We start from the raw sequence: 25,962 nt of genomic DNA, 5'->3' as shown, positions 1-25,962 counted from the left end.
CAAATAAAATGATGATGAATAAAAAGCTAAAATTATTTCAATATAAAAATTGCTGTGTTCACTCACACAAGTTAAACTACATTTTTATTCTGCTGATAAATATTGCTGTTATATTCTACGATTCTAAACCTATTCTTACCCAGAGGAAAAATGTAGCTATTTTACCAAGGCTTTCAGGACATGCAGACATCAAGTTGCCCAGACCTGTACCAGGGAGTGGAAGGCTCGAGGTAAGAAAGAGTCATAAAGAGCAAAGGGTCCATTCAGTGAGCAGCTAAATGATCAATATTTGCTACAATAAAATTACTATCACCCATAGGAGTAAATGGGAGCTCTAAAAAATAGTCATATGGTATGAAAATAATTTTTATAATGACTAATAACACATGGTACAGCTTAATAAATTATCTGTAAAGCACAGTAAGAGTTTGCTGAATATCTAACCCCCTGTTATTCCTTATTCTTGATCGCCCACCTCCACATTTGCTCACTGAGGCCAGCGAGATATCTCTAAGTTTGCTCACTGAAGCCAGGGAGGTATGTCCATTTTTGCCTACTGAAGCCAGCGAGATATCACCATAAATCTGAAGAGGTTTATTGTAGGTAGTTGGGAGAAGAGGGGGATGTATTAGGATGTCAATGGAAGTGACTTTTAACCTCCTTGTTGTTTCCCTGCCCCAAATATTGCTTTTGGGAATGCCAAGTAGGAAATTAAATGTGACCCAGAGGGTGTTTTGTCCTCTAAGCCAAGACCCAGGCTCTTTAAAATCCAAAAAGTAGTCCTAAAAGGACAGACTTTAAACTTAGACCTTGAACGTTATGATAAGTAATAAAAAAAACTAGCAGAGAACACAACCATCATAGTTCTTGATGACCTTTCCTAGGTTTTTTATTAAAAATGTAAGGCAAGAACTATTTGGTGATACATTATGTTCACACCCAAAGGAAAATGTGCTAAGCCATAAGTGTGTGTACTCAGGCACAAGATGATTACGTTAAAGTCTCTAAACCTTGGATACATTTTACTTACTGTGCAATAAAGTGGCTAAATCCTCTGCACCATTGATCTGGGTGAAGTAGGGTTGGAGGAGGGTTCCTAGAAAGAAACAGAATTGTACACATATAACATCAAAAAGATACATAGTACCAAAAAGAATATTTCATATAGAGAATGTTTAGTTTTTATATACATTGTCCTAATGTATCATGTTCTGTTCTACAATACAAAACAAGTGCTTTCTTTTTATTCTGGTAATTATAAAATACTGAATATGATTATCTGATATGTATTACTTTTATGTGATCATTCAAGCTCTATGTTGTCTGAATTAACTTTTTGCAATTTGATTTGCTTAAAATAGACCCGAAAGACTTAGTTGAGGAACTAAGGAAATGTTGCTAACAAGCCTGAAGCAGCACTGGGTTTAAAAAGTCCAGCACACTTTCCAAACTAATTGTCATGAACGTAAACGGATATATAATATTTTGTTAAATAAATATAGTTTGTAATAAAATGTCATACAAATATTTGAGACATTATATAGCTGCTCAGAAATAAACACATAAACAATAAAGCTGTTAAACACAAAATGTTCATCACAGATAGTTGTCCCTGGAACAAGGAGAATTTTCCCTTACTCATTGCCTTGATACCTTTAGAATTTCCCCTTACATTTTGTCCTAAGGATCACCAAGACAAATTTTCCAGTTGGACCCAATCTCCCCAAAACAGAGGGAAATTTCCGTTTTAAAAATAAAGTCTTTGACACTCCATTGAGGTTTTTCCTAATCCTGATAGCCAGAGACCATCAGGGCTTAGATCACATATGGACGTTTGGGTGTTTTATTTTTTTAAAAAGGGATTTTTATTTCAAGAAGGAAAAATGTATTGTTTTTTGGGGGAAATCTATGTGCTCCCCGGATCTTTACCAATAGTTCTTTAAAGAATAAATATCCACAATACAAAGGGACACCATGATCTGCAATTCTGCCTGATGTCCATATATACCAATAGCACTGATAATGAATAATAGAAGTCAAGCCAAATATTACACACATGTAATGTAGCTCTGGCTGATGTACTCTATCCCAAGAGATCTGTACACAACAGAATGTCACTATCTCATTATTTTCTCAGTGTGTGCATGATGATAGATACAAGGTTATTGATTAAGGAAAGTCAGCATGTTTTGCATTCCCAGGATCTGGTAACATGGACAGATGGAAGAGCTTTAAAAAATATCCACATAATAGGGTTTATTTATGTGGCTCACCAAGGCTGGAGAGGATACACTTTCATCAGTGAAGCTGGGTGATCCAGCAAACCTGAAATGGATTTCTTAAAAGTCATTTGCTATTTGTTAGCAAATGTTTTTAATTCTGTAGGTGCTTTATAGATACTGAAAAATAGTAAAAAAAATAACGGATATATGGACAAGATTAGTCAGTTAAAATAATTCTACTAAGAATACAATACCTGGGGGCTAATTTTTAACAATAGTTAAAAAAATAGCTCATAGATATTAGCAAAAGTTAAAAAATAGTGATCTCCAATAATGGCATGCTTTTATTTGCTTACTTCACTGTCTGTATTTTATCATGACCACCAATCAGACAAAATGTTCAGATTTTGCCTGTGATTTGTTAGGGCTGCTTGTGTGACAGTCATAGCAGTCTGCGCGATGATACAAAATTACTAATAACAAATGTGTGCCTGGTCAAAATCTTTGAATTGAGCAGTAAAAGGAAAAGTTACTGTCTCTGTATAATATAATAATAAAATAATATATATATATATATATATATATATATATATTAACAAAGATAATAATGTATTGTAATAAAACACAACCTAGTGACACATGCAGTAAGTGATATGTTAACAAAACCATATTTAAGGTATAATTTGGCTGAGAAACACAACTTTTGCAGTAAATGTGCAATTTCTTTGCTTGAATTGCACTTGGATTTGGCAGTCTTTAGCAAATTTGGCCATCTGCCCACTCTCCAAACAAACATCTGCCGAACAGATGAAATAACTGAGGTTCACTAGAACAAGCAGTTGGTAAGTCAGGCAGCTATTTTCCTGCACTTAACTATTCAAATCACAGTGAATAGCAAAACAAATGGGACATCACTGGGAACTGTGGTTGTATGGAATCCTAGGGAAAAGGAAGGGCCTGTATTGCCCCAAGCAACTAATCATATTCAAGCTATCATTCTCCTTTTTTAGGTTAGAGGATGAAAAAAATAATCTGATTGTTGTGGGTCACATTGGCTAGGAGATTACTAATTTGTAATAATGCATTTTTCCATTATAGCTGTGCATGCTGTTGACTAAAAGGGAGTCCACTGCCTTACAGCGGACAACTTTTTTTGCAGCAGCAAATTACTGTCATAGCATTTCACCTCTCAAACGGTAAATCATAAAAAATAAAATGTTTATTTAAAATCAATTTTCATATATTTACAAGTGCTTCTGGGTGTTTTTACCCTTTTCTTATATTCCTGTGTGTATTTGATATATGACTTGATAATCTATCTTGGTATGACCGACTTTTTGATCAACCATTGAAATGTGTCACTTTTTTCTCTACAGTCTTTAGTTTCTGATCTACTTCATGAACTGCTCTTGAAAGGAGTCAGTTCTTATTTTCAAATACTGGAGTGCTTGTGACTACCTCTGGAAAAGTTTCAGTTCTTTTTATGCACATAACTATACTACCCCATTGGGGTAAGCCATCAGTGGTCCAGACTATGCTTTAGTGGACAGGTGCTTTTTTGTACAACCTCCATCATCCTTTATAAATGAAAATCACTTAGTTTTAGTGGGTGTCATTATATATATACACACATACATACCCATGAAAACAACATCATAATTCATGTTACTGTTTATTTTTCTGTAAGGCATTTATTGTGAGACTATATATTAAATCAATCTGCACAAATCAGATACAGTGTGAAAGAATATGTTGATTGGTTCATTCAGCTCTATAGAATAAAACATTTCACTGTAGTGAGATCTTCTGCTTACAAAACTTTGAAAATGCAGAAATGTGCTGGGAAAACAACTTATATCCTACGGACCGTGTGTTCTGCATTGTCCATATTACACATAGACCAGTGGTTGAGCATTATGGGAAATACTGATTATAATACACTGCAGTCACGCATGTTGCTCAGTAAAGAAATTTGAATTTAATGTGGCAGCTATATAGGGTCATGGCTTGCTAATTTTAAAAGATTGTAGTATTATAGTATTTTTACTATTATAATACCAAGATTATTCTGTTGTAGGATAATTTATTCCTGGCAGTTATACATATCCTGGGACTACCAGATAAACTGACCATTTATTTACCAGTATAGACTTAGACAAACAGAAATGACAAAGTGAGCATAATAATGTGGCAGGTGGTCAATTTCTTGAAAACACCAGCTATACAAAAATAAACAATATACATTTTACAGAAAACAGAGAAAAATAAAAAATTAAAAAGGGCAAAGAAAGTGTAGGTTTGAAAAACAAATTACAGTAAAAAGGAATGTTTTTAAGATGTACTTTTTAAGTAAAATATAATAAGATGCTAATACATCTGAAAACTGAAAATCTGGCATGCGGGTACACTGTAACCTGTAAGACCAGCATGATGTCTCTGGTTAGCACTCTGGCCTTTGCAGTGCTAGGTCCCAGGTTCAAATTTCATCCAGGCCATCTGCATGGAGTTTCAGGTTCTCTCTGTGTTCGCATGGGTTTCCTCTGGGTACTCCGGTTTCCTCCCACATTCCAATTACATGCAGGGTTTACTGGATTCCCCCCAAAATTGACGTTAGACTGTGGTAAATATGACTATGGTAGGGACATTAGATTGTGAGGTCCTTTGAAGGACAGCTAGTGACATGACTATGGACTTTGTACTATGTCTGTGCTATATCATTTTTGCATCATAATAATATATATCTTTTTTGCCCTTTTATTACAGTGAGCTGGCTGTCCACAGCCTCAGCCTAAATAACCAGTATATCATCTTTTTTACTTAAAAATTAGGATTATTCCACCGAAAATGCCACACTAATTTCTAAAAAAAAACTACACGCCATAAGGAAAATAAAAATTGTACACCTAAAACAGTGTTGATTTCTGGCATACTTTCTTGCTATACTCTGCAAAATTCAACCTCCTTGACTCTAAATTGCCCTTGAATTAACAGATGTTCAATTAACCAGTCAAATAAGCAGTCACATTCCATTTCTTCTTTACATCTTACAAAAATGCTAACTCAGTTTTCAGAAACTTCTCTTTATTTCGGCCCACATGCTTTGAACTAAACTTCTTTTAGCTGCAAGTAAAAACTTTCTGCAATAAAACAGCTAGCTGTAGTTTGCACCAAGAAAAATGCAGTGTTATCAGAAACAAAGTTCCAAAACACAGATTCAATAGCAAGTGTATAACAGTATGGTAGATATAGAAAAGATGGAAAGTGTAACATGGTGGTATCATAGTTTTGGGCTTAAATGAGAACAGTAAGCAGGAGTTTGGAGTGTAATACTAAATGAATCTCCAAATGGAGAGGCAGTATTGGACTGCTATTTGCTCCCCCTATTTGCCTTGCTGACGGTTGACACAAGAGAGATAAAGTGATGGGCAATCCAAAATTTCACTGTTTTCACTGGAGCAAAGGTGGAATAGAACGATCCAATAAGAACAAATATTCTAATAGGAACAATATGACAACTTACCTCACCAAATAAAAAATTGACATTTTGGTCATTCATTCCCCAACTTACTTTTACTTCACTTTGCTGTGCTACCCTGACAATCAGTGGCTCTAGCTAAACTACAAATTACCTGGTGCTCCTAGTTATAGGAATGCATTTCTTAGGTCAAAAGACCCTGTTTGAATGTCTAGTAGAGATTAGGAAACCATCTTGAGTACGCTCCAAAATCATCAACCACACAGCTTTCACCAAGTTAGATTAACTGATTTTGTCAAACAGCCTAAACTTTTTTAATCCAAGGTCTCATTAACATTAGTGGTCTCAGGTAGGCAATAAACAATGCACCAATTTTACATTTCCTTAGTAATTGTGTTCATAGGTAAGTAGCCTATAATGAACCCCTGTACCTCCACATTTAGCCACATTTGCTATATTTATATATTTTTTTCTTCCAAAGGAATTGTATTCAGATTTACTATACTGTATGCTCAAGCTATACTGTGTGGCCCATACATCACACCTACATCCTGCTTGCTAATAAATATCAACCACTCCAAAGTTGCCCCTATAAGTCTAAATATCAAATTCAGGTAAAATGGCAAATCAATATTAACACAGCTTTTCGGTATTAGTGTAGCAGAATTGGTATAGGTTTCCATCAATTTTAAAGAAATGTATTATTGAATCAAAAGGTTGTTCTACATATTTAACTGAAGTTGCCCTTTAAGCTTGTGCAGAAATATATTAAGGAGACCGTGTAGTAATGTAAAATAATGTATAAGGTTTATTTTTATCCCTCATATAAGCAGAAATGACTAAACATATTCCACTTCTGTTGTAGCAACAACAATAGCATCCAAGGTGCCGTAATTTATCCAGTGTCAATGTCACAGCTGGCAAGAGGAAATGTGTCATCGCTCCACAATAAGACCAATGGCACGCTCCATTGACTGCCATTTGCTTTTACATTAAGCAATCTGCCTAATTACATCCATTCGCAAGCTTAGAGTTTACATCAGACAGAATGATATCGCTTTCGACCTCTAGATATATTGAAGTAGGAAACAGGGAGATAAAATATAACATTGCTCTGTATCACATTTGTTTTATTTACTTAGCCAAGCATGATAATGTCATCTTTTCTAGGTATGCCAGGGCACTCTGCTATGAACAGATTGTATAATCAAGCCGTACAAAATGATCTCTAATAGGCAAAGATTAGCCTAGGATCACAAACACCTGTCAATGTTAGTGCATGGAGCCACTCTAGGCAAAAACCTGTGCGAGGTTTACAAGCGGCTGGTGCAATGATGGATTTCGTCGGGAAGGCATAAACTTTTGTAAACTATATGATAAACTATTCCAAAAACACATTTTTTCCTCTTTGTGAAATATAATTAGGGAGCCATCTGTTAGGGGATGGATCTTCCAGCAAACAGTTACGTGCGTGCGCTATTAACTGTGCAATTGTGAAACGGTGGTAAATTCAGTAGTCAGTGAACAATGCAGTCTACAGTACAACTGTGTACAAATGAAGCATATAGTATAAGCAACATTAGATTTGTATACATGGTAGGCAGACCTCTAGCCAAAGCTTTTGCTTATTTTTGATTGAAGATCTCCGTCGGGTCTTTGTTGCTGTCTGGGTTCCACAAAGGGATATTTCCACTTGATTGGTTATTAGAGTTTCATGGACACAGACAGCAAAAAAATCCTAACAGAGATTCAAGCCCTCAGTCTAATTATTACTAAAAATCAGCTGGCATTGGATTTTAGGTTAACTGCTTGTATCTATGGAGCACATAGGCAAACCTGCTGCTGAGTAGGCAACACATGTTCACACAGGTGGTTGCAAAGCATGGTTGTAACTGCTTCAGATTCGCATGTATACTAACAGCTTCCAACTGTGTTGGCATTTGTCCAAGTGGAGGGATGGTTGACAGGCAGAAATGTTTGTTGTTTTTTATAATTAAATATTATTTATGAAGCGCCAACATATTACGCAGCGCTGTATATTAAATAGGGATAGCAAATGACAGACAGATACAGTGACACAGGAGGAGGAGAGGGCCCTGCCCTGAAGAACTTACAATCTAGAAAGGCATTGTGTTGAAAAGAAACCAACTGCCAGAAGCTGCAATCTTCTAAAATTGCCTAAAATATCTCCTGTGTATCCCTGTCAACCGCCTAATAAAACCGCCAATGCTCTATTATTAACATGCTCCCATTTTATTATAAAGAGCATGTGGTAGAAATTGAAGGTGGCTGGTAGGCAGTGCAGCTACCTTGTTACTGCTTGCTAATCATCCATGTGAACACATTTCTAAAAGAACCAGTTTCTTTGCAAATGTTTACAGAAACTGCTGCAAAATAACTAACTAGTGCAAAATTGTGTTCCAAGAGACCAGGTTATTTCAACTTGTTCAGCTGAGCCTATAAAAAATGAAAGTAATGTGGGTTTTTTTGCTATTTGTTTAGACATTATTCTGGAATAACATATTTGATTTGTTATCTTGGCTGTGTTCAAATTAGTTTGACACAGATCAGTCATTGCTACAGCCTGTGGCCTGCTACAAAAATATATTAGTGCAGAATGATCCCTACATTTTTCTTTTACTGTTTTCCTATATCAAAACAAGCTAGGACCTATGCTCCTAAAGCTTACTTGCAATTTCTGACAAATAAGTATCCTACTTATTGCTAAATTAATATCACCTGCAACATAAAAGTTATTTTTACTCTGAAAAATTGGCACATTTCAATTTAGTCTTCATTTTTTCTATTCCATGCTGGAGCAACAAGTTATCTAGGAAAGTCAGGATAAGCAGTGATCAAGCAAACCCACCCTCCTTACGGCCCTTGAATGTGACCTCAAGTTTTTAGGTCCAATACATAATTGATGTTAGGGTGTAAATCTGCACATTTGTAGGATTTGCAAGGAAGCTGAGGATAAAGTCACACATGCTGTACTGCTCTTGCCCATTGACATTGCATTGGCAAAAGACGGAATGGCAGCTTTGACAGATGGAAAGTAGAAATGGGTTACTACTGAAAAGGGAGAATTACGGATCCCTAAGGTACAGTAATCAGGAAGTAATATGGAAAGGGTAAAGACTTTTTTTTATTAATAAAATAGCAGATTAGGTCCCCTTAAAAGGTTCTAAAAGGTCTCATGTCAAGTGGTATTTCCTGTTTCTTTCTCCTAATTTAACAAAATTCTCCCATGCCCAATGTTATACAAATATGGGCATTTATATCATTAAAACTAGAAACTATCACTTTTTCAAGTTATACTAGTTTTGCTTAAGGATAACTCTTTGGGCATTGCTGGGGTGAATGACAAACATAAGAACACAATCCCTCAACTCATGCTGATAGCCATTTGCAAAGCAGCCGAGCTTGAAGGTAAATCCCCTGAGAATGATTTCCTAATCCTTAAGGTTTTGAAGTAGCTGTTGTAAAAGTAAATGAAAAAGTAATTTTTCCACATATCTGATACCAAAAGTTCTCAAAATCAGGATGATGCAAAGTAGCTATTTAGAATAGAAATTTATTTTAGGTGAACACACTCATCTAATTCATCAGAACACATATCAAACAATCTTAAATGGAACCTTCAGGGACCGAGCTATGGGAGCCACCATTTATGACTTTTAAGAAAGCAGGGTTCATGTTTTTTTTTTCCTGTATTTTGACTTCACTAGTAAGTCAATGACCCAAAACAACCATAAAGGAGAGGCATTTAGATTTTTTTTCCTGCTTTTAATGCATTTTAGGTTGGGGACACAAAATCACAAGGTAGTGAAATCAGTAGCAAAAAGACAGCTATGTAGCCTGCAGCATTAAAAATGATTTTTTCAATTCTAGTTACTGCAATTATGTAACAACAAACCCAAAGAATATATAAAAAGAAAAAGGTAACTGTTAGGGGTCTATTTATTTAGCAGTGAATCTGACATTTACTGACACACCCTTTGGTGGAGATTCTTCCACATCCATGTGTTTCAATAGTAGTAATTGCTTTATAAACAGATTCCCTAAAGTGCATGCAAACCCAAAATTTGAAATATAGGACTTATTTAATCCATTTTGTCAAGGAGATTTCTCATAAAAGGAAGTAAGACAAAATCCCTCTGGATAAAATCCTACTAGAACAGATGTTTACTTGGAAGCCTTACTTCCATTGTTACTTCCCTAATTCTTCTGTTGGCATCTGTATATTTGTGGATTTTCTATTATTTTCTGCCCTGGTTACAAGTAAACCAGGTCACCAAGAACCATTCTTAGGGGTCGTTTTTGTCAGTGACACAAACAACAATAAAAATGTAACACATATTCTATTCCTCCACACTTTTGGCTTTGGATCTACCTTAAAACCCAAATAAAGCTTCTTTTTGATTGATGACATTTAGGATGAAGTAAAGATGGAGGTTCTAAAAGTCTTACTATTGGTTTGTTTTGTAAAGCAGCACCAGCCAACATAAAAAAAATCTTGTCCCTCCTGTCAGACAAACCCCCATCCTTATCAAACCTACAGCTCTGCAATCAGCAGGAAATGTATGAGCTTTGCCAAATGCATAGCTAAGGGTCTGATTATACTGGGGGTTTGTCACACTACTGCAGAGAGACCGTTGCTTTCACATAGAGAGCAGAAGTCTTTAGCTGTAGACAAAAGCGGGTTCAAGGTAGAGCACATACATAATGCATATCATATTGCTGTATGGATGTGCAGTTTCCTTTTAAATGAAACAAAAAAGCTAACATTAGAAACTACAAAGCTGTGCTAGCTTTCAGCAGCACATATACTAAAATTGGAAGGATACAGAGAAGATTAGCATGGCCCCTGCGCAAGGATGACACGCAAGTTCATCAAGCGTCCCATATTTTTTCACACAGCCCCCCTCTTTGGAGGACTTACATGCTCATGTCCAGGAGGTCTGTTTACCTATTATGCCCATTTACAGGTTTAAAGTGTTGATTTAGCTATGTGAGCTCCTTATTATTTATCATTCTGGTGAACCCCCTCCTCGTTGTTTACACCCTACCTGTTTATTTTTATTTTTTGTTAATGTTTTGTGTATACTGGACATTTATCTCTTACTTTCTCACCATATAGGAATATACTGTTTGGTTTACATTTTGCTGCTATTTTTTAAATATGTTATTTGTATAATCCTTTTTGATGTACTGGTAATTATCCGGTATACTGTACACTATGTTTATGTTTATATCTTGTCCTTCTCTGGTTTTTCTGTTATTTTTATTGAAAATTCTTAATAAAAATTTGGTTTTTCACTCATCCTAAGGCTTTGTACACACGTGCAATAATTGTCAATGAAAAGGATCTTTCACGATCCTTTCCAAAGACTAACGACTGCACAATGCATGAACGAGTGCTGTACATACAGCACCATTCTGCTCTATGTAGAGGGGAGGGGGAGAATGACGGAGCGACACCCCGCTGCGCTCTCTCTTTCCCTTCACTTCCAATATGATCATTCATCGTCCATGGATCTTCCAGGACGGTCGTTCGGACAATAGACAATGAGCGATGTACACACGTTAGATTATCGTCTGATATCAGCTCAGAGCCGATTATTGCACGAGAACAATTGCACGTGTGTACGTTGACTAACTGTATGATAAAGATGCAAAAATTATGGAGTGACCAATTAAATTTATAAATCCTTTGCCAAGCAAAAAGTTAAAAATATACAGTATGTATTTTGCTGTGCAATTAGCTATATTTTAGAGAGTACTGCTTTAAGGCAAAAAAAATCACATTGTACAGAAAAGTAGAGTGGCAACTAGTAGAAATAACATTTTCTTGTTCTTTAAAAAAGAACTATGAAGAATGTTCTGCTCTGAAGCTTTTGGATTATCTGTGACTTTTTGCTTGAATATTGCAATTTACAGGCCACTGGTCTTGGCTGTGTTTGGCAGCTGCAAAGTTTCATTAGGCCTTTTCAGAGTTTGACAAGGCATCATTTTCTGCTGTCATAGCTGTTCATCTCCATGCTGACAGCTACAAACAACATCAGCAATACCTCCAGCTCTGGCTACATTAAAAGAGCCTGAAACTTTCCACTAGATGGGATTTGCTCAAGTCCTATCTCATGATAGAGACCTCAGACCTGCTGGTGTTATGAAGATAAAGCTCTGGAAAAGTAACATTCAATTATTTGGAAACGTTCTGATTCTTTACTAATATTGTTTTATTACAGCACCCACAACCAATGTATACATTTTCACCAGTTTGTCTAATAATGATGTATAACTGCACTACTTGCCTTCAGAGATAATACCAAGGATGATGAGCTTTCTATTAGGTTATCTACTTTTCAATATTTAGAGTTTACCTAACTTTTTAATAGATGGAGTAATAGGGTGCCAGTGGATTTCACCAATGATACCGCCAAATAAAAGTTACATAAAGTCTACCCCAGGATACAACAAACCACCCTCTCAAGTCTCTTCTATCTTACTTGATCACACCTATTATTGTAAGTGTTTAGAAAACCCTAATATTTATTTTCATTACCAGGTTTACCATCACACGACCCTTGACAGCCCCTCTTTCACTAGTAATGACCAGGGATCGACTGCTTTAGCCTGAGCCAACCCCCAGCTGGTTATGTTTGCATTCCTCTTCATTATGTACTCATACTTATGATTCCTGTGATGATCCCACCAGTGGAAAGCCAAATTTAGACACCCAAAGACACCCATTCTCAAAGTTCAGAAGAAAGATGACTAAGAACCCACATGATTGCAGACTTAGCTAGGTAAATGATGCTTTTAGAAAGCGTGTATGCAGGGCAAGAGTCCTCCTACTATGAAAAAGACATACAAAGGCTAGGAAATATTGTGTGTGCACAGCTCTCATCATTAGCCCAGAATCCTTGGAGAATATAGTGCTTTCCTTCTTATATTAAAGACAAGAATGAACTGAATTTGAAATATATTTTTTGTTAAAAGAGAAATATAATTTTCAAGTAGCTTTTCCACGCCCACAAAGCTGTATGTTTTTTGGGAAGGTGGGTGATGGTCATAAACAATTATTTTAGGGGTTTGCATAAAAAGGACAATATTGTGCCAGAACTGGTTAGAACTGTAATTTAGAACACAATTCCATAACCTAGAACACAAAATATAATCACCGTCCATTAAAAAGCCTCCTTTTTGATCAAAAATTCCAAAATTGTTAAATGATAAAAACACATCTTGAATTTGTTAATTGCTTTTAAATAACAATATATGAGATGATCATAAGCCACTAGCTTTAAATACATCAATCACAATTTATAAACATGAAGCATTTGCAGCTGACATATTGCAATGGTTATTACTCTATATATCAAATTTCAGTTTAATTTAGTCAGATCAATTCAGGAATGATTTTTGATTCCTATAGGCTACTTTGCATTCTGCATATGATTACTATTATTGGTACCGGTTTTCAGAATAAGGTGTCAGAGATCAGACCTTATTTAAATAAAATATGGCTCAAACAAAAATATCTTTGGACATGAAGGCTTTTTCTTCTGCTGTACCAATCACTTATGCAGGCCGCAGCCATGTATAATTATTGCCTTTTACCAATCTCATGAACGCCTGTCACTCTGAATTTTCTCCTTTTGCCTGTATTCATTCTATGTGGTATTGACGGATCTGTCACTGCTAGACATCCAAACATTTAAAAGGGTTCCGAGCCCAAAGCAGAAAATACCTTTTAAATTTGAAATGGCTCAATGACTGTCTCTACAAATCTATACATTATTTTGTCAGTTGCTCAATAAATCCCTATGCAAGTTTACAAATAAACGGAGTTGTCTTGTCACTGTCTGTATTAGGCAGGCACAAAACAACAAGAATTGACTTTTGTCTTTGAATAATACACTTTAAACAATGGACTGGTAATATATGTGCAATGCAACATGTTCTTATGACAGGTCTATCAACGCCTGCATCAACAAAAATGTCTTTCTGCATCCGATTGTGCATTGCTTATATGATTATGAACATGCGGCTTAAAATAGGAAGGGAAATTAAACAGAAATAGCAGTTATTGGAGTATAACAGACAGGGAATGGTTTTGATTTGAACTTTATGTTGGATATTTTTAAACCGCACTGGAGCTTTCAATAAATGTTGAAAAGGAAAAAACCAATTACAGTTTCCTAGGTGATAAACCAGAGATGAAAATGACACATAATTGCATCTGTTCTATAGTTTCCAAGGCTACAGAGTACCTAAAACGATTGTGATTTGCAGTGTCCCTACTTGTCACAGACTTCCTTTCTTTTTTTTCAAATAGGTCTGCATGCAAAATACGAGCAAACTGTTCAATGGCACTCCTGCAATCACTTTCAGTAATATAAATGGTTTTATTGTGCTCAGGTAATTTTGGTGGATTAACTAAACCAACAATGACTTTTAATTCCAGCTATTCCATAATAGTAACAAAGTTTCATTCTTTCAGGATCAAAAGGGAAAGCAGTCTTGACTATTGTAGTAATATATTAATCATCATATGTGGGCAACAAATAAAATAGAGCTAGTTGAGTCATCTAATATGACTGCCCCTCTATGAGTTGTTCCTGGTACTTCCTGGCAAATGCTTGCTTGTTGCCATCTGTATCTGTAGCTAAATATATGAATGGACCCCACAGTATGTGTAATTGTTACCTATCCACTCTCTATAAATGTAGTCATAGACATAGAATGATTGCTCAACAACTGTTATGTCTGGGTACCAACAAAAACCCAAAGGCAATTCTTCTTGGAAACAATAGCAAATCAGCAGAGGTAAACTTTTTTGGAAGTCACCCCTGGGGGGAAATCTGCAGTTGATTTTACCATACAGGCTTGTTTAAGCAATAGGCATTTGTTAGTTGGATCATACTCCAATTTTTGTCAGAATAGGCATATGAAGAAAAATTTGCAACACCACCTAAAAATATGTCTGTTGCGTCCTTTTAACACATATATTTGTATGGCTTTTATTTATTCTTGTTTGGTAATCCAGTTCATACACAATTCCAGCCCCAAGACTAAGTTTTCTAAACAACTTTTGAATTGGATAAATATGTTTTTTAGGAGTAGTAAAGAATGCCAGTTGGTAAATGGTATGTGGACACAGCTGCCAAATTAAAACATATACACAGCTTCCTGTAGAGCTCACTGTGCAATGCAATCATTCGGGAACGAAGCCTGAAAAATGTAGCAGGACAATTTGTTCATCTATGTGGACTATGGAAACTCCTTCCCCATGGTATGGAAAACAGAAGAAAGGGAAGTGAGCTGAAGTGTGCATTTTAGCTCTAACACAAGAAATGTACAGCAGGATCATCAGGTAAAAAGAAAAAGTTTAAAACATCCCAATAAAACCACCACATCTTACACTGGTAAACAGCAATATATTACTTTGTTGATTTTTGGTTTATAATCCCTTTAAAATATTTGTATTTGCTTTACCCAATTCATGTCTCAGTTTCCAATCAGAAATACTATTGGTATTTTTATACCATGGTTCAGAGATATTTCTCCTCCTCTCTGTATTCACTCAGTAGGATAGCATGTCATGATACTATGAGATGAAATCATCAGTAAATAACATGCACTTGACATCAAATGATTTCCTAGTTAATGATATCTGCAATTAACCAAGGCAATGACAGAACAAAATTCATTCATGAGAGTGACCCAGAGCAGTGATCTTCAACAATATGTTCCATCTCTGATCCCAAAGATTTCCAAGCATTTAGTAGTTTAATGAGATTATGCTCATTTTAGGCTTTTGTCAATGGTATGGGGATAACAGGAAATGCTTATCCTGCAATATTACATATGTGTACACAGTGATTGTGTATGGCTCCTAAACAATTGCTTCTATTCTATTCCATACAATTATGAACATTATGGAAATTAAGGAACATTCTAACAAGGATTTGTGTTTCTGTTCATACAGAGGATTAGACAGCACTGCTTCCCAGTTTTTTAGAACCAGGAACCTGATTTATTTCCCCAGTAGTATCACTATCAATGTACAGTTCTCCCACTCACCCCTTCCCTGTCCCTGAAGAAAGAAGCAGTGCACGGTTAATCGATCTCTCCCCCTTTTTGCAGGTTCCTTGAACTGAACCATTCCTAGTTGTTCCTGTTCCTTCCATGTTCTGCACTCTGTTGTACAATAACTGTTAATGCCGAGTTACAATTCAGACACCTGCACTGCTTGCATTTAAAAATACATATTGGATATTTGCATCTTTTATGTCTGCAAGCTTCGGTACAGGTAAAACACAGCAAAGGACAAAAATATTTCAGCCTGCAGTAGTAAAGATTGTCAAGGTTGTTGGAATGTATTACCCAGGTCGAGAGACTAACTTTTCCAAGTCATTCAGCTATGCAGAGACTTTTAAACCAGACCTCTCACCACAATTTTTATTTTATTTAAAAGGTAGAGTTTAAAAAAAGGGGGAAGGCCTCTCCTTCTGTCTTTATTACTGAAGTACAGTTAAGTGTCTTTTTTTATTTTAGTGAGAGTTTTACCTTAAGCTTCTGCTACTGGACAGAGTAGACAAATTTTAAATATAAAATATTAGTATACATTGTGTAAGGAAGCATAAACTGTACCATTAAAAATAGCCTCATATTTCAGAGCCAATAATTAAAGTTTATCAGATACTGATATCGTGTTCTTATTTTTTAGTTTACCTCAGACTTTTGCACAATTTGTTATTCAAATAATTCCAAATGAAGTCTCCACATGTCCTTGGATGAGCTGCTTCAATTTAGAGGTTGCTGTGAGCTGACCTGTGCATGACTGGTAGTTAAAGTCAGATTAGTGCATTTCCAGCTGTCATGTATTATAAACTGATAGAAGTGCAAATAGCCATGTTACCAGCAAACCTGAAAAAGGGCCAGAAGGACACATCCATCTGATGGTTTATAAAATGCAAGGACAAGTTCAATATATTCAAACTCCATAAATCAAAGAAAGTGCAGTAAGGCCTCGATCCCACTTTGTGCTGTGCAGCGAGGTACAGTTTGGTTCATTGCGCTTTACACGGTGTGTAATATGCAAGCACACCAAACACTGCATAGAGAGCAATGTCTGATGTCCTCACATAGGTGTTGCGCTGCAGTGAATTTTGTTAACGCTCTGACGCACAGAATTCAGTCCATTTTTGTGCACTGCCCCCATTCAGTTTAATGAAATAGCTCAGCAATGTAATGGACAGCAACACACTTTCTTATAAAGCAAATTAGGCCTTAATGTTTTAAAGTAGCACAAGTGAAAACGGTTATCTTAGGCTTAATTGTAACTTTAATAATAGTGGAAATGCTATCTGTATATATATCCAAAAAAATGCAAGAGCCATACACACATGTAAACTGTATTATTTTTGTAATTCTTTTTACCCAATTTTGTGCATCTTATACCCCCTCCATATTGCATATAGTTAGAAAGATGAGCGTCGTATATTCTTTTTAGACTTTACAGCTACCAGTGTTACCTGATTGCACAATGGATAATAAAGTGAGAAATATGGTATCAGGCATGTAAAAAGGGACAATGACCCTCCTAGAATAATTTTTCATACCTGCCTGATCACCACCTATATGTCAAAATGTGCACATATATAGCTTAGCGTTTCTTTGCCAAGGATACCTGGTAATCGCAGCTTCCCCTGCAGGTGCTGGGACTGAATGAGCTTCTGAGCACCTGTGTGTTGTGTCCAGTAATTAGGAAGGCAGGGTAACTTACACCAGGTTTATTTACAGGATTCACCAACTTTATACATGAGCAGTGTCTGTAGTACATCTTCAGAGCAGGAAAGGAACCAACAACACCACCAATATAGATTGTCTTAAGGAGTAAACAACTAGAACAGTGACATCTACAGGCCAGATGGATGAACACCACACTGTGCAGGAATTTCGTCATCCTGGCCCAACCAATCAAGATGGCTGAAGATTGGAATATGGAAAAGAAGAAGGCAGAAGATGGCGTCACTGCGATGGACCTAGGACAGGTGAGTATTCCCAGGGTTTAGTTTCACTTTAAACCTCCTAACCTAATAAAATGGTTCATTGCACAGTGGGTAAACAGGAGACACTGAGCAGTAAAGCGGCATTAAAGGAGGAAAATGGTGTCACTCTGTTAGCCATGTGGAAGGGTAGATATCTATAGATGGCAACACTGGCTGACCAGAATAACAAATTTTAAAGCAGGTAAGATAGCTCACATTCATACACTTCGGCTTTATACCTAGCTGTTTGCCTGGAGTCCCACTTTAACACAATCTTTGCTTTCTTCAGAAAAAATATGTAAATATGAATATACAGCTAGATGATTTAATACAGACAGAATGGCAAACATTTTCTTTTTAATGACATTCAATTTCGTGCAGGTCCCAGGAGGAAGCAGGTATTTCTGTACTCCTCGCTGGAAATAGCACAGGAATATTCCCACTGAGTTTGCTATAATAATTCCAACTAAGTGGTGAGCCTGAGGGTATGCGCAGATTTCACTTCAACCACTCGGCATCCTACAGAGAATGGCAACACAAGCTCTGAATCCACAGGAAAGCTTCTGATTCAGACAGCTGCAACCGCTTCATTCACTTCTCATAATAAACATAGGCAAGGGTTAAATAGTAAGACGATTAAATGTTAATGGGTGATGGGTAATGACATCTGATTATATCACACTCATATTTCACACCAGCTTGTAGCCTGGATTTTTGCCATCTGCTCTCATTAATCGCCATTTCAAAATATTTGTGTGCTATTCGGTGACAAGATGGTATCTGTATGATGTAATATGTCTCATTTGGTATGGTTGCTTGAAGAATCACAGGGAAACATTACTTTTACAAACAATTTAAGCTCTGCCCACTAGTGTGCTGTTTTCTTTTATGTCTTTAGATGTAACCTTGAATGCTCTTTCTCATAGTATCACTGCTCTTTTACTACTGGAGTAGTATAAGTTGTCAGGACACATTGTAGGAATAGATATCCTGTTCTTGCAAGTGATGTCTGTAGAAGAACTAGATAAATGAGGGGCCAAGACTTTGGGAATCTCAAGAAAGGCTGGTGTATCTAAAAAGGAACTGTGGTTTGACAGTTACTGTAGGTTGTGCCAATCAAATCATCTCTTATTTAGGGTAATTATGTCAGCGATCAAATTATCTCTTTAGGCTAATTTCAAATTAGAGTTCCTGATAGTATTAGTATCCATATTATCTGAGAAGTTTAAAGGCATTATGAAGGACCTCTGTTAGAACCCTCAAAACACATTGGCTTGTTAGCCTTACTACTAGGCTTTACTATTGATCTGGGACTCTTTTTGTCCCTTAGAATAAGTAGAATTAGAGTCAACAATCAAGTTGACTTCTACCACTGTACATTAAATATTGGCCATTAGCTGTGTGTTCCATGATTGCTTTTTGATGGTAGTCTGGTTCTGAGAGCTGTGATCTTCTTTTCAATGCCTCTACACTTTGTTACAATGACCACATTGGTGGCAGCAGTGGAAGGCCATTCTCTTTTAACACATGTCACTTATGCCTTTGTTGCTCAGTAGTTTACTATTTTTAAATCCTTGGATTTTTTCCACACTGCTGTTATTTGCATATTTTGCTGAGTTTTACATCTATGTTAAATTTGTATGTTTTCTGTTTTAGCATGCTACAGTGCAGTGTATTTTTTGCCTAATATCAATATTTGGTTCATTTATTTTCATAGTAAATCATTTTTAAGCATTTTTAAGGTTGGTAGAAACTAACTGGTTGTGCAAATATCACAATATAGGTTGTGATGTTAAAAAAATATTCTGTACTAGGTGAGGTGACTGCCAGTGCAAGCATTACAACTATGGATATCAGATCATCCTCTGTTGTGGTACTAGAGCTTAGCAGGATTCAGAGCTTAAGCTATAACTAGTTTCTAGCCTTAAGGCCTTTTTCAGACTTTCAATCGAAAACTGCATGGTTCACCGCTCCCAGGCACATAGGAAATTGCTGCTATGCCTCTAGGTTTGCATTTGCGGTGGCAGTGTGGTTTATTGGCCAGAAGCAACATGTTGCTTCCAGGAACTGTGCTTCAACCTCACCACAACACAAATGCAACTGCTTGTACAAATGCTTGCATAAAATCATTCCCAACTGATCCCATAAAGATGAGAGTATTTTGGCATGCAGTCCAATTCTGTTTATAACAATCAATCATGATAGAGAGAAAAAAAGATTACGGCAACATAGTTAAATAAAGTGCAAAGGTAAGTTTAATGGTGGTCTAGGCTTAACAGAGATCAATTAAGCTAATGCCCTGGCTGGACATAAAATCCTATGTTTACTTGGTACACATTTAATCAGTGTTGTGGAGAGCACATGGGATTAGTATATACACATAGCAATGTGGATCTCAAACATGACGCGTTTCGCTCCAAAGGGGATTTTTTGAAAATATGAATTGCTGATTACGAATTGTGTAGGAGTGAATCATAGGATGTTGAATGGAGTGTAAAGAAAGAAAGGTAGTGAGTGCCTTAAGACCAAATTGTCCTATGAAGGACAGTGGGATTTTTTGGTCGGTCACCTCTCTTATCATAGTGATCCTTATTTAATCTATTTACTAAGCATGTTCATGGTAGTTTGTGTTTATTGGTTACAGTTAATGAGGAGACCACCCCAGGTTATCTGGGGTTAACCTTCAAAATTGTTTTAGTCGTTGGTGTATATTGTACCCCTTTTGACTTGAAGCTGACGCTCTGCTCACAATATAAAACCAGGTTTAAGTTGATAAAACCAACTCAAAAAATTATCAATTCTGTTTATAGTTTACCATAGGTCTGAAAGTAGCCTAATGCAGCAGCATTCCTTGCAGCTTTTGTATTCTCATAATTTTCAGCTGCTTTGGGGCCTGTTAACAGCCTGTGGGAACCACAAGGAGACTCTGCTTTATTCTCTTTGTTACCCCTACTTGTTGAAGAAAATAGGCTTTGCAATCAGACCTTAACCAAAAAAGTGGCAACAATGACATGTGAGATACCCTATTGGCTTCACTAAATGAGTGTTGGCTTATCTAAGTATCTACTGGTTACACCTGCTTGAAACCTCATGTTATTAACAATAACAATAAATGCTCTTTAGCATTTATAAATGTGAAAAGGTAACCTGAGACTGCATTGATTTGGGTATATGCTATTCCACATAGACCTCATAGGATCTTTGGCAGGTACATACCTGCCCTGGAGTTACTCATTTTGCACACCTTTTACAGAGAAGAAATTTTCATTTCTAAATGTATGTCATATTGTAGATAATACATCTGGAGCAGTAAGACCCTGATTGCTACAGAATTAAGACTTAATAGTGGTGAGGAACCAAATACTCCAACAAACATATCTTTTTCTAAAATCTTTAATCCTGAAGTAAATTTAGTCAGTCAATACATGAAATACATTTTTGTTTGGTCATTTTTGTAACTTTTATTTATTGTTGATTTATGTTGCAGTGTGTCATATGTGAAAAAATAAAATAGCCAGGTAAGTTCCAGATGGAACAGGTTCAAGGTACCAATTCCCTGACTACCAAGTTTGTAGTGTTACCTTTTCTTCATCATTTAGAAGTTTCTTCTAGAGATTTAAAATATACCCTAGACAGATGACATGTTAACAGAATCATTTCATGGTTCAGGGTCCTCACAGGATGATTTATTTCTGTCTTGAGGCAATGAAGGCCGTTATTCATGAGAGGCCCGTGCAGAATTTAATAATCTAAGGCCATTATGTAGAAATAAAACATTAATATTCAGCTTGGGTTTGCCACATACCTCCTAATTACATATTTTAGCAAATTAATTAACTGCTATCACTCTGAAGCAATGTATACTTGATGCCAACGATATGCTGTATGAGAGTGAGCAGATTTGTACATTGCTTGATTTATTGTTTAAATGGAATCTGTCCTATAATACTTAAACCAAGGACCATAAAGATCAGTCAGATAAAAAGATTCATTTGGCCATGAGATGCAACTTGCCTTTTAAATGTGACTTTCTCAATATAAATCATATCATGTATGAATTTTAACACACACGCACACACACACACAATATATATATATATATATATATATATATATATATATATATATATATATATATATATATATATATATATATATATATTACAGTTAGTAGGTTTTCTTCTTGACCTTAAACATCAAAAGACTACACTGAACCTAAGGATGAGTAAACTTCATATTTGTTTGTACATAATTACAAAGTTTATAATTTAAAGTTGGTCCATTTCATGTAACTATGCACTGAGTACTATTTATCAGACTCTAGGGTTTTTTAGATTTCTAAGGAAAGGGTAATCTTACTTCTGAGATCATTGCAGACCTAAATTCCTCCCTTTTCCTTTTACATACAGCAACATAGGGCTCCCTACTAGCTTGCTGCCTACCAAAGAATGAACAATGAAGTTTATTTAGGTTTGTGCAAGAAGATATGTGATTGAACTAAGGGTCCTTCCAGCCACTAGGATAGTTTACTCTGTTCTTGAAATGAATGTCATGACTTTATTATTGGTGATTACCTTTCAAGTATTTAAATAGTTTTGGTCACCTTTGTAGAACTTGTGGTTAAGAAAGGTGTTTATATGCAATTATAATGATCTCATAAGGACGTCACCACAGACAGGCAGTAGGAAGTGTACCCCACAGGCAGTCAGTGACATGGACACCCCAAGAAGGTGGGCAGAAGATTTGACTGGAACATTGTATTTTAGTGACTTTAGATCAATAAAAATGATGATTAGATTTTTTTTTATTCATTTACTAGTGAGGATGGTTGCCAAAGATCAGCTTTAATGCTTGTTAAATTATTTGATTTGTGGATAAAAAAAAGTTGTTTGACCATTAAAGCTGTGCCCCTACCCTTCGAAAATATTGTTTTCCTGTCGTATATGAACAGGGTCCATATAAGTAGATTGGGTATGTGCCTATTCCTATGGTTCTTAGCAATCATGATTTCCACTTTTTTTGATTAGAATCCAATCTGAGACAAAAGCCAATGAGAAGGCAGGAAAAAGAGAGAATTTGTCAACTATTTATTAAAGCTGGAAAGTATGTCAAGTGACTATTTTCTCTTGTTTCAAAAATCACCAAACTGAAAACAAGACAAGTTAGCATCTGCATGGAAAACACCTTTAATATTATTAGATGTGTACACTAGAGTAAAAAAGAACTTGACATATTTAGTGTCATCTATTTTCCATTAAGAGGCACAATGTATGGTCTGCTTTCTTTCTCTTTAACAAAAAACTTGCAGTAGCAATAAAGATTAAAGGTAGCATTGTGTGAGTTAGTCAACCATGGTCTGTAATTTTCTACTGCAGATCCATGATTGAATAGAATGTGATATTAGCATAGTTTTTGTCAAAGGAATCAATTCTAATAAAAGGTGCATGTAGCTATTGATCATTTGTGTGCCGTTTTTCTAAACACACAGGCTTGCAGCTTAAGAGAGTAAGAGCTGGCATGGGCTTAAATCTCAAATAGAATTTAAATCCAACAACTGATTAACTACATCAAATTGTAAAACAGTCTATGCACTACTAAAGGCACATACAGATATTAACAACATTTGCCTGAACTATTCAGATCAGGAAACATTCACGGATCTGTAGGCAACTGTAAGTGTAAGTGTAATTCACGGATCTGTAAGTGTAATGAATGCCAGATCAGTCCATGTGTTAAAGACTATAAGGGTGCATATATCTAACCACATACTCTAAAGAAGGAAATACTAACATGGTCATATTCAGACGTTGTAATTTCTAGTCATTCTCTTCTCTAGTCAAAAAAATATTTTAAACAAGTACAGTCAATGATAGTACAATGTACAACATTTTGGTTAAGCGGTTGCCAACCAGAGAAAAGGAGAGAGCCGCCGGCCATGTCTTTTCTACAGATCGCAGGCTCAGGGTGGTGGGTGGTTGTGTCTCTGGACACAACCCGCTCATTATCCCATTGCAGGCTCAGATCTGCGATAGAAGAGTGGGGAGTTCTCGCAGTATGACATCACTATGATAAAAGTGACCGCATGCGCAGTCCGGAGCCCGTAAATTTAGAGGTCCGTAGGTCGGAAAAGGTTGTTGACTACTGCTCTACACACAATATTCTGTTGATGGGCATTGAACCTCCATCAGTCCACTGTTATGCAGATTATTTGCAAATAGAAAGAAAGCAGCAACGTGGCTGCCATACCTAGGGTATGCTCTTAACCACCTAGCCGGTATGCCCGTACGAAGGTCGGGCAAAAAAAAAAAAAAAAAACAGTGGATCACTTTTGGTACAGAAATCTAGAACGCTCAGGTGGTTAATATCAGGACCACAAGGAACACAATACATTCCACAAACAGCTGACAAATAACCCAGTAGTGAACAGTTATAATATTTTCAACATTTCTTGCACTTGATAAGGCCTGTGTAGATGAGTATACAATAAGAATAATACAATAATAAAAACATGTCACAATAGTAATGTTTATAGGAGGTTATCATAGTAAAACTACTGTTCTTCAAAGAAAAAAATGCTGCTGTTTTAAAGCATTACAGAAGCAGTGTTCTATGAATTACACTGAAAGTGATTTTTTTGTAAACCTACATAGTACAACATGACCCATGGCATACCCAAACCTTCATTTCAAATCTAAAGCATGATGGAGAGTGTACGATTATATAGGACTGGTGAAACATTTTAGGATTAATGAATTACAATTTGTGTCAGAAAATTCCACAAAAGACTGTTGTAGAAGACATGCATGTGATAACCATCCAAAATGCAGGAGTAAATGAATAGTAGATTAAAAATGTGGTCAATTTGACAATTGATTTTGTATCTGTCAATCCTGACCTCAATCCCATGGGAATGCTGTGGCATAATCTAATGCAAGCTTTTTAAAGCAAGGAGTCCCAAACAATCATAGGGCATGAATGTGTTTTTAGAAATGGGACATTGTACCACAGGCTCACTGCACAGATCTGACTGGAAGCTAGGAGAATTTAGATTGAGATTTTTTTTCTAGTATAGAAGATTAGACTAGTTTAAAAATACAGTGGGTCAGTGGAGGCCATTGGTAGAATTCAAGTCATTCTACAGATTTTCAATATAGTTTAATAGGCTCTGACTATGCCATGCAAAGACAGTCATCTTTTTTTTTCTTCAGCCACTCTGTGGTCAGTTTTGCTGTGTGCTTCAGGTCATTGTCAAATTAGAGATGAACCTTCTGCCCTTTAACAAATCTCTATCAGAGGGCAGACGATTTTATTTAAACATTTGGTGTGTTTTGCCCCATTCATATTTTCTTCTAACCAGACAACTCTCCTAGTTCCTGCTGCAACGAAACACCCCCACAACAGGATGATACCACCTCCATGCCTTACTGTAGTGATGGTGTTCTTTGGATATTAAGCTATAGTAGCTGAATGTACTGGTGTTAGGCAAAATAGTCCATTTTGGTCTTAGCTGACCATAACAGCTTTTTCCATGTGGCCTTAGAGCCATCAAGGTGTGTTTTGGCAAAGCCTAATTGTGACTTAAAGTGGACCTATCACCTGGATTTTTACTTTACATAAAGTGCAGTGTGACATCAGGTAACATAGGCAGAAGGCAGAAGAAGAGGAACGAAGATGGCGGCGCTTGTCACTTCCACTGCGCTGGGACAAAGGCGGATTACAGAGCCATGCGTGACCCAATCTAGGAAACCTCCTGTAGGATCAGCGAAAGTAAAGGTGAGTTTTTTTATTTAGTTTACTTCCGCTTTAAGGTGGCTTTTCTTGAGGAATGGCTTTTATTTTACAACCCTTCCATACAAGCTACATTAGTGGAGTACATATGATGTTGTCACATACACAATTTGTCATAAAGTCCTGTAACTGCTTCAAAGTTGCCATAGGTCTCCTGGTAGCTTCGATAACTAGTTTTCTCCTTGTTTTTCGATTTGGTTCAGAGAGAGGGCCCTCTTACAATTACCAAGCCAATTACTTAGATTGGTGTGCAATGAAGAGGTGTACTTACACGACTGAGTTTACACATATTTTTTTAGGAGGGGGGATGATATTTTATCCATTTCAGTGATTCTGCTATTTTGAGTTTTGCCTGAACTGTTGCTGTTGTATCTTTCACTTGGATGTTATAAGTTACATTGAGTAACAGCTGGAAAAA

At 36.3% G+C, this 25,962-nt stretch overlaps 1 protein-coding gene and 1 non-coding gene across 3 annotated transcripts in view; one reads left to right on the top strand and one right to left on the bottom strand.

The window, feature by feature from the left end:
• MYO3B (myosin IIIB) overlaps positions 1-25,962 on the bottom strand; it is a 152,803-nt gene that overhangs the window by 110,692 nt on the left and 16,149 nt on the right. For both annotated transcript variants that reach the window (XR_011921729.1, XM_072418312.1), the window contains exon 4: positions 1,031-1,096. Coding sequence is in view for 1 of the 2 variants with exons in the window: in XM_072418312.1 (XP_072274413.1) it covers positions 1,031-1,096 (66 nt within the window). In the remaining variant the exon portion in view is untranslated. The remainder of the gene's footprint in view (positions 1-1,030; positions 1,097-25,962) is intronic.
• Positions 10,502-10,609, top strand: LOC140336138 (U6 spliceosomal RNA). The gene has a single exon (XR_011921803.1). It is a non-coding gene; the product is annotated as a U6 spliceosomal RNA (small nuclear RNA).

Source organism: Pyxicephalus adspersus, chromosome 7 (genome assembly GCF_032062135.1).
Source record: "Pyxicephalus adspersus chromosome 7, UCB_Pads_2.0, whole genome shotgun sequence".
Classification (NCBI taxonomy): Eukaryota; Metazoa; Chordata; class Amphibia; order Anura; family Pyxicephalidae; genus Pyxicephalus; species Pyxicephalus adspersus.
The sequence above is the reverse complement of the archived record's forward strand: the minus strand, read 5'-3'. Positions and strand labels throughout refer to the sequence as shown.